The sequence below is a fragment of the Dermacentor andersoni genome, chromosome 6 (genome assembly GCF_023375885.2).
Source record: "Dermacentor andersoni chromosome 6, qqDerAnde1_hic_scaffold, whole genome shotgun sequence".
Lineage (NCBI taxonomy): Eukaryota > Metazoa > Arthropoda > Arachnida > Ixodida > Ixodidae > Dermacentor > Dermacentor andersoni.
In genome coordinates, this window is record NC_092819.1 from 23297776 (window position 1) to 23310256 (window position 12481).

Sequence of the window (12481 nt, forward strand, 5' to 3'; positions counted from 1 at the left end):
CATTAGAAAAATACACAGGTGACTACTTATTTACATAAAGGGTCCATATAAATTTCAATATAAGAATATTTCAATATAAAGAAGCAAATTTCTGATTCTATCAACTTTGTTATATCAAGGTTTAACCCTTTGAGGGTCAAAGACAAATATACGGCGCCACAAACAAGTCCCAAATGGTCGATGCCATATATTAACAGCACCGTCTGTATGTTCTAGAAACGTGCCAATTATTCAACTCTTTGTTGCCCAGCAAGTGCTCCCACTCCCTGTGGATACAAGGAACTTTTTTTTTTCCCCTTCTGTAGTCTCAGTTTTCATTCCACAGTTTCTTTAGGGTGGCAATGCAGCGACTGCTCACACATCTGCGCGTGCTTAACCTCTTGAGGGTCGATTTTTTTTCGCCATATGAGACTGCCCAGGGTCGATTTTTTTATTGCAGATTCCAATTCTTCTTAGGGACTTATTTCGAAAAAATTTTACCGTAATTGTTCTAGGGTGACCGTGAAGTGAGACAAAAATATTTTGCGTTGGTATATATGCACTCTTTATTCATGAATAACAACAATAAAAAAGGAAACCAACCTATCAGAATTAAAAATTTGATGCATTTTTATGCACATAGTTCAAGGCTTTGAAAATCCGCACACGAGAATATTTTGCAAGTCTCAAATGTTCCTGCTCTTACACTAATATGTACGTCCATAGCGTAATCGAACTGCTTAGGTGCGCGCACTCAAGAAAACTGTTTGGTTGTGTGCCCGTCAAAAGAAGCAACACGTGTGACAAACTTTCACTAATCTTCATCTTATCTCCAACCAGCTAGGGCCAATAGTTATCGCGAATCTTTAAAAAAAAAAAAAAAAAAAAAAAAAAAAAAAAAGAAGAGAAACGGAAACGCATGCATGGTGGCATCCTTCCTATGCGCACCCCATTGAGCACTAAACGAGCGAGAAACAAGCGGTCGCCCTTTGAGCGATTAGTAACGATAGCCATCACTTTCGCAAGTGCAAGAAGCTGAAACCGCCTGCGAAACAAAATCCAAACAGCCGCCCGCTCGCCAAAAAAGCGCGAGCGGCAGTATATAGACGCGCGGGAGCAAACTAGCACTAAAACAAACCATGCAACGAAAACCGAGAGAGGGAGGTGCGCGAAAAAAGTTCCCTGTATCCCCACATAGTGGCAGCACATGACAGAAAAGAAAAAGTTAGGAAATTGGCACGCTTTTTAAACGTACAGATGGCACCGTAAATATACGGCATCGACCATTTTCAGACTTGTTCGCGGCGCCATATATTTACGTCATTGAACGTCAAAGGGTTAAGTGCATGGCGGTTAGTTTGCGTTTTGTCTCGGGAGCAGCTTCCGCTCACTGAACTAATAAAAACTGATCTCTATCTGGTTTCTAAGCTCTCAAAGGGTTACCACTAGATGCTGGCTTGTTTATTGTTCACATGAGTGCGATTACACCTATTCACAGGCCGGCCCTGGTGTATACAAATGATGTCACCATATGCCAACGATGCTGACACGCCTGCATTTCTTTTCTCAAGCTTTTTAACTAATTGCTCCTCAGTGACGATGGGACAAAGGATTACTGCAAGTTTCTAACTCATTTCATTTTTCTGACGGGCAGACAACCATAGAGTTTTGTTGTGCGCGCTCACGCACACGGTTTGATTATGCTATGCTATGGGTGTGTGCATTGGTTGCTCTGCTGCAAGGGTGTGGAGCGGTGATTCCTCCGATGCAGACTACTGCCAAAGTGCCAAATCAGAATTTATCAATTTCAATGTATCTACATTTTTATTCTTACTAGAAATATTTATGCAAGCCCATTTGTATTTATGAGTGAACAATGTATATTCACCTAAGGAAAATATTTTTTTGTCACTTTATGGTCACTCTAAAGAAATTGTGGTAAATATTTTTTGGAATAGGTCAGTCTGAAGATTTTAAATCTGCAATAAAATCGTTTGACCCTGGGAGGTCACATTTGGCGAAAAAAAATAAAAAAGGACTTCGAAGGGTCCACTGTATATCACAAATCAGTTCTGCAGAATCAGTTCTGCGTAAGGTGGAGGAAGTGTGATGAAAGGGAAGATTGTCATCATGCTACATTCGTGTGGATGCACATTTTTCCCTTTCATGTACATTCCTCCACCTTGTGTGTTTCTGCAGAACTGACTTGTCATAATCAGTGCCTCTGTGCTTTGAGTTGACAATTATTTAGCCCTGGCGCTGCGATATGCTAGCCTCCTGGTTAGCTCAGATGGTAGAGCAACCACGCCAGAAAGGCATCAGTCCCAGGTTCGAATCCAGGACCAGGACCAATTTTCCTCAACTGCGAAGCTTTCTTACCTGAGAAACCTGTATGGGTTTCCTTTGTAGCTTCATGCTACATTCGGGAAGATGATAATTTTCCCTTTCATGACCGCTGTGATATATCTTGAGCAACATCAGATGACGGGCACAATGAATGTTGCACTAAACTTTACTCCTAAGGGCGGTAATACTATCTCGTCATTTCTACAAAGAAAACACCCCAATGTGCTGTATTTATGGAGTATATTCTCTGTGCATCTACTGCAGAGTATTTCAAAAATGGGTACTTTCAGCACATCATTTCAGAACAAGGCTGCAAAACACTGACATTCCTTGGAGTAGCCAGCAATCCAACCTCACATGTCTGACATGAATATCGGAGACCAATCTGACTGAATCAAGCACGACAAGCAGTACACAACACAAATCATTATTTTTGAAGACATCATTGTGTTAAAATAAACAAAAACCTTCACTGAAAACATACCTGTTGAAAGTACGGGAAGATTGGCTCATACTTCTTGCCAACAAGTGTGCGGCCTTTGAACCTGTGTAGGTATAGGGAAATTAAATATTATGAAAAGCGTTTATAACACACAAATGTGAGCATGATGTCATAAATATAAACTTGCCTTTCTAAGATGGCGTACTCTTCTGGTTTCTTGTATAGGATGTCTAGCCGTGCTTCCATCATTATATAAACTTTCCCAGTGCTGTTGTCTGAGTAAAAGATAAATGCATTGGTTGAGAGTAGCAGTTAAACATCATGTCACTGCTTTTATGACCCATGTAATGCAGCTACTTAAAGAAAACATTAACATAGTTCCGTGAGATTTATAAAACTGTCTTGCACAACAAACTCGTGGATGTTCAGGTTGAGTTATAAGACTAATTCGCAAGCCAAATACTGTATTTACTCGCATAATGATCGCACTTTTTTGTCAAAAAAATTGACGCAAATTCAAGGGCGAGATCATTACGCAGGTAAAATTTCCCGCGAGAAGAAAAACAAATTTTTTCATCCCGCGTTTGCTGCGGGATGACCACAGGTCAACAAATAGGCGGCTGCCGCTGTATGTAGTGCGGGACACCAAAACAAATATGGCGGCCGGCGGAGCAAACCGAATGTGCCGAACCAGATTTTTTTTCTTCTCGTGAGTACATTACGTGCATTGAAACAGTTTCTTCTGTATCAGTAATGAATAATATTGTTAATATCAGCAAGTTTGCGGCAATAACGTAGCCATGTCCACTTTGAGGGGACAGAAACAAATGGGCGCGCTTAGCTGCCAGTGACATAGAAACACGGCCGGCATGCTGCGGAAACTGCGGCATCTGTATTCACTACTATCCTAATACGACACGTTTCCGCTAAGGGTGGGCAAATATCTTAGGTGTGTTACAAGCGTCGGCGTATGAATAGGGTACACTTCTAATGTATCAGTATAAACGTGGCTACTATCGTTGCCACTCGCGAGTTGTTGCGTGTCCACGAGTGCAGATAAGAAGAATCGAAAGGCATCTTTTTTGTTGTTGTTGATCACAACCATTATAAAGCCTAAACATAAGAAAGGCAAGTTTGGTTGTACCTCTTTTTGTCATGGAAGTGCGGAAAGCTTAGAGGGCAAGTATGAAAGCCAAGAACCTGTGCAAGGACTGTTTAAGAGATAAGGTTAAGGGGAAGATCCCCATTTCACATAGCTTTAAGAGGCACCAGATACAATAGACTTCCGTTAATTTGACTCCAGTTAATCACATTTTTCAGTAATTTCGATACTGACCAAAGTTCCCAGCTAGTGCTCACGCATTTCTATGGGCCGAAACTTATTTTGATCCTAAAATTGTTTTTCAACAAATAACTTGAACTTGACCAGTCAGCATGCACGCACCTGACCTCTATGGTGACCCCAATAGCAACCCTGTTACTAGCAGTGTCCGTCTCGTCGGAACTTAGGAAACAGTGATTGCGTTGAACACACATCGCCTCCCATCAAAAAGGCCCATTTTCAGCCAGTGTAAAGAGGATTTCCCGCAATAACAGTGGCTCACAATGTCTGATTATGGCATTCCCCCAAGCCTAACCCACATTTTTTTTTCTCTGAGACATTGGGCCACAGGTTGCGTGCACGTTGCAATCAGACACGAAACTTAAAGCCCCCTTTGCGAAATTCCTACACTTCATCACATAATATGCATATATTGTGACGAAGCTGACTTTAGGAAAGTGGCCACCATTGTGCAACACAAGTTGGACACTCAGCCATTTTCTTGCTAAAAAATCAGGTGTGTGTTAGATTTCTACTTTGTTTAGGAACTTAAATCTCATTTCTATGGTAGTTTAAGTGGATGCTCCTTTGATTCAGAGGTGTTCTGGCATTTTTACAAAGCTTGCTTAATTCAACCTGCCAGATAATTCGATCAACTTCAATGGTCCCATCAGGGTTGAATTAATGGACGTGGACTGTATATTTAGCCACAGGTTACTAACCTTTCAGCTTGACGTAGATCATTTCTGGGTTGACACACAAAGCCAGATTGCTGGGAAGTGTCCAGGGTGTTGTTGTCCACGCAATCATGGAAACATTGGGCTCATCATCGAGTGGAAAATTGACGATCACTAAAAAAGCACAGCGGGTAAGAAATAAACAAAACTCAAAAGATACTTTAATGGTCTGGCAATTAAGTGTCTGCAAATACCGTGCAAACTGTTGCATTCACATAGAATTGAAACACCGTGCCCAAGTAAAACAGTGCAGCAGTAAAAGCTTCGAAATGCAACCCCATTTCAATTTACTGAGAAGACTAACTTGGGGTTTAATGCGCCAAAGTAGCACTGGGACTACACAAGATGCTGTAGTGGAGGACTACAGATTATAATTTCAATCACCTGCGTTAGTTATTGTGCACCAAATACTATAACAAGAGAAGAAGGGGATCCGCGCGGCTCGATTTTGTTAATCGTCACCACATAAAGCCAACAGACAACGAAGCCAAGGAAAGCATGAGGGAAATAAGCTGTGGTTGAAATTGTAATGTAGAAAATAATGAAGAAAAGGGAAATAAAAGTGGACGAAAAGATAAAACTTGTCACCAATGAAAGCCAAACCCACAACCTCCACATTACATGTGCGTTGCACTCCTAGGGCTAAATCTAGTAAACATAAATACCCAAATTAGTGGACGAATTGATAGCCATCGCCGTAGCACGATTTGTAGTGCAACGCATGCTTAATGCGGAGGTTGCAGGTTTCGCCCCCACCAGCAACAAGTCATCTTTTCGTCCACTGTCATTTCCCATTTCTTCATTTTTTTTCTACATTCCAATTTCAACCACTGTTAATTACTCCAATACTTTCCTTGGCTTCATTGTCAGTTGGCTTTATGTGGTTTATAAGTAAACAAGTGCTTGCATTTTGCCCCCACGGAAATGCAGTAACCACGACTGGCATTTGAACCTGTGACTTGATACTCAATAGTAGAATGCCAGAGCCACTGCGCATTTCATATCTTTTTTTATGTCTTCTTTTGAATCGTTTGATCCAATCCACTGCCCCTATACAGAGTAGCATGCCAGTGGTTGTATACACACCAGCAAAAATTCGTTTTTCTTATAAAGAGCCTCTCTCTCTCTCTCTCTGCAAGCTGTTGCTCAAAAAAACATAACCACACAAAACAGTTCAAGCATACCTGCAGGATCCACAACTTCTTTGTAGTTTTGGCCTGACTCAAAGTTGGATAGGGGTGTGTTGCAGGCTGTTGAGTAAGGCATAACCTGGTATTGGCAAATACACAAAGAATTAGGGCAGAACTCCAAACAAAACTAAGAGAACATCAGAATTATGCACAAGATCACTACCCTTCTTCACAGCAAAAGCCAGTGGCTAGTAGACAAGTGAATAAAAAAAGAAAAAGTGAGATAAATGTTATGTTACACTGACTTGTCACTTTATTTTAGTCGATTGCACCAGTACTCCTCCAATGCTTCTCCAGCAGAGCCATCATCAAGCTTTATCAAATTATTCGTTGCTGCAAACCAATGATGTAACTTCGTGCATGATCACAAAAATTTTCAATTTTCTATTATCAAATCTATCAAGCGTCCCATAAAACACACGGATAATAATAATGATGACAACAGAAAATGTAACTGAATTTCATTACACAGGAGTTGAGATTTCCAGCTCTCAGCACCTATTCAAGAATGAATTGCTAGGCCAGTTGCTTCATGTTTAAAGTGAAAACCAAGACACAGGACCAGAAGGAGACACACACACAGCCGGTGGCGGCTGTATGTGTGCATGCCTCCTAGTTCTGGCCTTGATCTTCGCCCCCCCCCCCCCCCTTTTCGTGAACAGAGGGAAGTAAAATCTAACAGAAAAACATGAGGTGGAGGGGTCCATCTCTCTTAGCACCATAATTGGGAGTTCACAGCCCAAAAGTTTGGGAGCAACAGACTAACTTCACCCTGATCCACTGTAATTTCTGTTAATGCCATGACAGTCCTTGCTACTTTGACATTATGTCTAGGTATGAGGAAGCTATGCACTCAATGCTGAAGCCAGCCAGTGGATTTTATCAGTAATTTTTACCAGTGTTCTAAATGTACATGTAATGTAAGGAGCACATTAGAATGCTTACTCTAGTCTGTTGTTTGCATTCAAATTTACATCAGCAACTTGTCAAATGAAGCATAATGAATCACAGCTGCAAGAAACAAATTTGAACTGCCTTTGGCTCAGCAGCAGCATGGTAGATGTGTGTCTAATCTCACATGTATTAGTGGCTTCAAACAATGAAAGTGTGACAGATGTGCCAGAAGAAGACAAGCTTCTCGCTTCAATCTAGCCCTTTGCATCAAGGAAGGTCTGATATCTTAAAGCAGCTCAGCATGACAATGCTAGCGAGAAAGATAGCCACTAAATTGCAGTAAAATTCGCCTCCTCTAGACAATTTGATTTGAAACCTCACACAGCAGCTGCCAGGCACATCATAAGCAGTTCACTGAGCATGAATAATAGAGCAGGCTTGCCTTGACTCCCTTGTAGACAAGGCCCTTGTTGTACAGCTGCTTGAAGATAAACCACACAGACTCCATAAACCAAGGGTACATTGTCTTGTAGTCATTTTTGAAGTCTATCCAACGTCCCATTCTTGTGACAATGGTCTGAAAAGTACAGAAGTTGCAGTGACCACTCAACTTTCTGCCACACAACACAGTGCACATTCCTTGTACCACGAGTGTTACAACAGTCAATCACAACTAAAAAAATTGCAAGGAACGAAACAGCTATGTTCCTACTATTGTTACAAGTGGCCATTATTGTTAACAAGGTCAAACACATGACATCACTTTGCTATCCTCTGTACTGCATCATCATCATCATCAGCAGCAGCAGCAGCATGGCTACGCCGACTGCAGGGCAAAGGCCTTTCCCACACTTCTCCAACTACCCCGGTCATGTGCTAATTGTGGCCATGTTGTCCCTGCAAACTTCTTAATCTCATCCGCCCGCCTAACTTTCTGCTGCCCCCTGCTACGCTTCTCTTGAATCCAGTCTGTAACCCTTAATGACAATCGGTTATCTTCCCTCCTCATCACTACATGCCCTGCCCATGCCCATTTCTTTTTCTTGATTTCAACTAAGATGTCAATAACTCGCGTTTGTTCCCTCACCCAATCTGCTCTTTTCTTATCGCTTAATGTTACACCCATCATTCTTCTTTCCATAGCTCATTGCGTCGTCCTCAATTTAAGTACAACCCTTTTCGTAGGCCTCCAGGTTTCTGCCCCGTAGGTGAGTACTGGTAAGACACAGCAGTTATACACTTTTCTTTTGAGGGATAATGGCAACCTGCTGTTCATGATCTGAGAATGCCCGCCAAAGGCACCCCAGCCCATTCTTCTTCTGATTATTTCAGTCTCATGATTCGGATCCGCGGTCACTGCCTGCCTTAAGTAGATGTATTCCCTTACCAGTTCCAGTGCCTTACTGTTCTCTTCCAACATTGTTAAACATTACTTTCGTTTTCTGCAGATTAATTTTTAGACCGACTCTTCTGCTTTGCCTCTCCAGGTCAGTGAGCATGCATTGCAATTGGTCCCCCGAGTTACTAAGCAAGGCAATATCATCCGCCAATCGCAAGTTACTAAGGCATTCTCCATTAACTCTTATCCCCAATTCTTCACAATCCAGGTCTCAGAATACCGCCTGTAAACACACCATTAATAGCATTGGAGAGATAGTATCTCCCTGCCTGATGCCCTGCATATGCAACCCTAAAGCCTGTGATATAAGTGGGAAGACTGCTTTGCATGGAATGGGCTTTGACACTAAATAAAGCTGAATGAAGCTCGGCTTTTACTTCCCAAAACCACACTTCAGCCGCATGTAAATTCTTTTATGGTAGGCTCAGGATTAATTTCAGCTGTTTGGAGCTGTTTGAACTTTTTCAATATCTTAGCACGTGAGCACCTTTTGAGTTCCCATGGCCTTGTTCTTGTAACCCTTTCCTCAGCATTGAATGGCATAGACACTGCGGCATGGCTAAGGAGGAATTATAAAGCTATCTTTATTTGCAGTGCAGTCAACTGATATATAAAGCTAAACAATTTGGCTTGGCCTTCAAAAGTAGGTTTGTGGCTAGAAAGCGATGTGTCGTGCTTGCCTTTAGAAATAGAACCGTATCTAAAAGGAAATGGTTGCACAAAGATTCTTCAATAAAGTAATGGATGTGTACGTGCAAACTGCATATGAAGCAACAAACATACACCACATAGCACAGCAATGCTGTTCAGCTGGAGCTCACTTGTACAACAAACTACTGCAGCAAACTATATGCATCCCCACATGAAATACAGAATTGACTGATGTTGAGCTGGTCAACAATAATACATTCACATGCTGAATGATCCATGGCTTTTACATCCCAAAACTACTTTGGTCTCATGGAGCACTGTAGTTATGGGCTCTGCATTGATTTCAACCACCCCTTACAGAACATTGAAATCCTTAAAAAGAGTTCATTTTAATTTTTTTTTGTGTGAATGGCTCTGAACCTGTATTCTGGCACATAGCTGCATTACAACTTGCAACCATTTGCAAGAATTTTCCCTTAAGTGCTTTTTGTATCACTATGGCTTAATTCTTTGCAAAGTGTTTCTATTTCTATCATGCACATAGGAACAGAAGAGTAGTCGGCACCTCGCAGAGGCACATTCTCCCTATATAAATTTAATTTTAAAAAAAGAAAAGGAAAGAAAGACGACTTATTAACAAAAGAGACATGGCTTGTAGCAGCAAGTTCAATGAATGATGCGACTGAAGGAGAGATTGCTTTAGGTCAACTGGTTCCAGCAAGCTGTGAGAGTAGAAGGTTATTAAGATGGCACCCTCTGGCAAAGCAGACTACCAAAACATAAAAGCAATGCTTACCTCCCATTCTTCAGAATACCGCATGACGATCTTTCGGCACTCAGCATTGTAGTTCTCTATCCCCAGCTTTTTTACATCATCGGGACCTTTGATACCAAGGGCTTTGTCAATCTCGTATTCCTAAAGAACAGAAAGAGAAAGTAAATTACCTGGAATGTGAAGATGACATTCTTGCTGCAAAACCAGACAGAGACAACACTCATATGATTCTCTAACCAATAGCAACTAATGAGAGCTTGTAAAAAATCATGCCAGTAGGGCACTTATGTGCTTACAAAGATTTAGCAAAGTGTATTCATAGACCTGCAATCACACATTTAGGCATGATAAAAAAGCATATGAAACAAACAGTGATGCACAAGACACTTAGCATTTGCTACTGCCTGTGGTACATACAAGCCAGTGTGTTAATGTTCAAAGATGAAACAAAAGTAACGGGAATACAAAACTTACCACAGGCAGCCCATGGCAGTCCCAACCAAAACGGCGTTCAACATAAAAGCCAGACTGGTGTGCAAATCTTGTCACGATGTCCTTAATAGTGCCTGCTAATATGTGCCCATAATGTGGTAATCCAGTTGCAAATGGTGGGCCATCAAAAAATGAGTACCTAGAAAAACAGAAATAGAAATAAGCTTAGAGGCTCACCTGAATCACTTTAATCTAGCTGCTGGCGCCAGAAATCAAGGCGAAATGACTCTGAGATATCCCAAGAACAATCCTAAACTTTTGTAATACGGGTGTCACACGGCGCCCTTTCGATCGCGATTGAGCCCGATCGGTATCGAATGTTTCGATAACTGCCTCCTTTGCGCAAGCTGCGGGAGGGAGCCAATCGCGGTCGAGAATTCCGATCCTGACGTGACATCGGTATAATTCGGTATGTCCATATTGGTCGGTTCCAAATCACAATTCACAAAATGAAAACTTTTGAGAAAGGTTTATCAGTGGTAGAATTATAATCACAACAGATTGCTCAACACCAATTTTTTTTATTGTTCTGTAACACGGACATTGTCTAGCGCACCTGAGTCTATGGTGACCGAACTGAATGCATATTTGGCAAAGCATGCCCGCCTCCACCCTTCACTTCGATTCAGCTATACTCGCACTTCCCGTTTCGATTACGGTCCATATGTTAAATGCTGGTAAACATCAATGAGGATCAAAATTGTCCGTGTGGTAGGGGTATACGGCCCGAAATGTTAAACTTTAATCCACAGAATAACACAGCTTTTCAACTCCACAATGGATACATACAGCGAGCTAACGACGGCAAATTATATTTTTCGTATCAAACCTTAATCACAGAAAACTTACATAAAAGCCCTCAAGCTGCGTAATATAGGCGGGTCATGTTTCTTTGTATGACAAGTCGGGAAGTCCGCGTACTGCGCAGCAGTTTCAAGGCTCGCTCACAAACGTGCCACGGTGGCCGAAGCGTGATGCGGCGGACGACCACATACCTTGGTCGGGATTTGGAAAGTTTCAGACTCGTCTGAAACGCGTCAATCTCCTTCCAAAGCTTGAGGATAGTCTCTTCCTCAGCCGAGAAGTTGACGTTTTCTGGAACTTGCTGCATCCCTGTCCTCGCTCGGAAGGGATCTGGAAAACGGACGGCATAGGGAAAAGCGAGTGATGCAACTTTGTCAGCGTAGTAGTCACCGAAAACCGGTGTCCACAGCTCGTGAAAGCGGGGAATCACGGCGCGCGCACTGCGCGGACCGCTTCGCGTGGCATTTCGCGTAGTGGGCACTGGCGGACAATCGACAGCGATTATCTCACGGCCGCTCCCAACACAATGTCTTGACGGCCACGCGATGTGACCCAGTCGCGGTCCTCGTGCTCCTTCAGTTAAAGACAAGAGAGAAGTGAAAGGCTAACCGCAACACCGGTTTTAGGAACGCGCACGGAATTGTCAATCCCAAGAGTGACCACTGTGATAGTAGTCAATCGCAGACTTACTTGAGCGCAGGCGAAAACCCAATGAATGAAAAGCGCACTATCGCAGCAAACACGTCCCGGCCGCGCCGGTGTCAGCAGGAGTCAGAGCCTAGACATAGAGCCTAGACACACAAGCCGAAGACCGAGCCAGCCGGGCCGAGTCGTACCGCGCATGTACCACGCAGTTGCGTTGGTCGCGTAGTTACGCACGGCCATTACATCGTAAATTCCAGTTTTATAATTTACGAAGTTATAGCTTAAACTTTGCCGTTAAATTTTTTATGCAAAAATTTATATTGATGGAATTTGTTTGAGTGCGGTGGTTCGCACTTCGCAGGTCAGATTCGGGTTTTGAAAGCCCGCCAATTTTAAACCAGTTCTAACAGTGAGTGGACGGACGTACGGACGGGAAAAACTGTAATATTAAGAGTAAAGGACCTGCGAGGGCTCAGGCCACCCGGACAGTGAGCAAAATTTCACTACCGTATAACGTACTTAGACATGAAGAATAGTGAAAAGAGACAAGTCGAACATTCTGATAAGAAATACACAAATTGGCAATAGGACTACCGCGAACCACTTCAACACAAGAAAACTGCTGAAACTGCGAGTACATACTAGACATAATACCCGGGAAGAAGTGGCGGAGGCTCACAAGACGAACCAAATCGAAAGGCTAAAACTTATTACTGCCGGTAGAGCTCTTCTCAGAAGACTTGGTAACCCTGTCGAAGAACTCAACAGTCCACAACGTGTACTCCCGACCCTGAGAGCAAATACGG

The 12481-nt window shown here is 42.5% G+C and overlaps 1 protein-coding gene across 2 annotated transcripts in view; it reads right to left on the bottom strand.

Annotated features, from left to right (window-relative positions):
• The window catches only part of IleRS (Isoleucyl-tRNA synthetase), a 53746-nt gene extending 41921 nt beyond the window's left edge, over positions 1 to 11825 (bottom strand). For both annotated transcript variants that reach the window (XM_050170076.3, XM_055065942.2), the window contains exons 1-9: positions 11721 to 11825; positions 11222 to 11360; positions 10209 to 10365; positions 9756 to 9875; positions 7352 to 7486; positions 6010 to 6094; positions 4811 to 4939; positions 2955 to 3042; positions 2810 to 2870 (exon numbers count right to left, since the gene is read on the bottom strand). In XM_050170076.3, the coding sequence (XP_050026033.1) occupies positions 2810 to 2870; positions 2955 to 3042; positions 4811 to 4939; positions 6010 to 6094; positions 7352 to 7486; positions 9756 to 9875; positions 10209 to 10365; positions 11222 to 11337 (891 nt within the window). In that variant the 5' untranslated portion in view covers positions 11338 to 11360; positions 11721 to 11825. The remainder of the gene's footprint in view (positions 1 to 2809; positions 2871 to 2954; positions 3043 to 4810; positions 4940 to 6009; positions 6095 to 7351; positions 7487 to 9755; positions 9876 to 10208; positions 10366 to 11221; positions 11361 to 11720) is intronic.
• Positions 11826 to 12481: the final 656 nt, after the last annotated feature.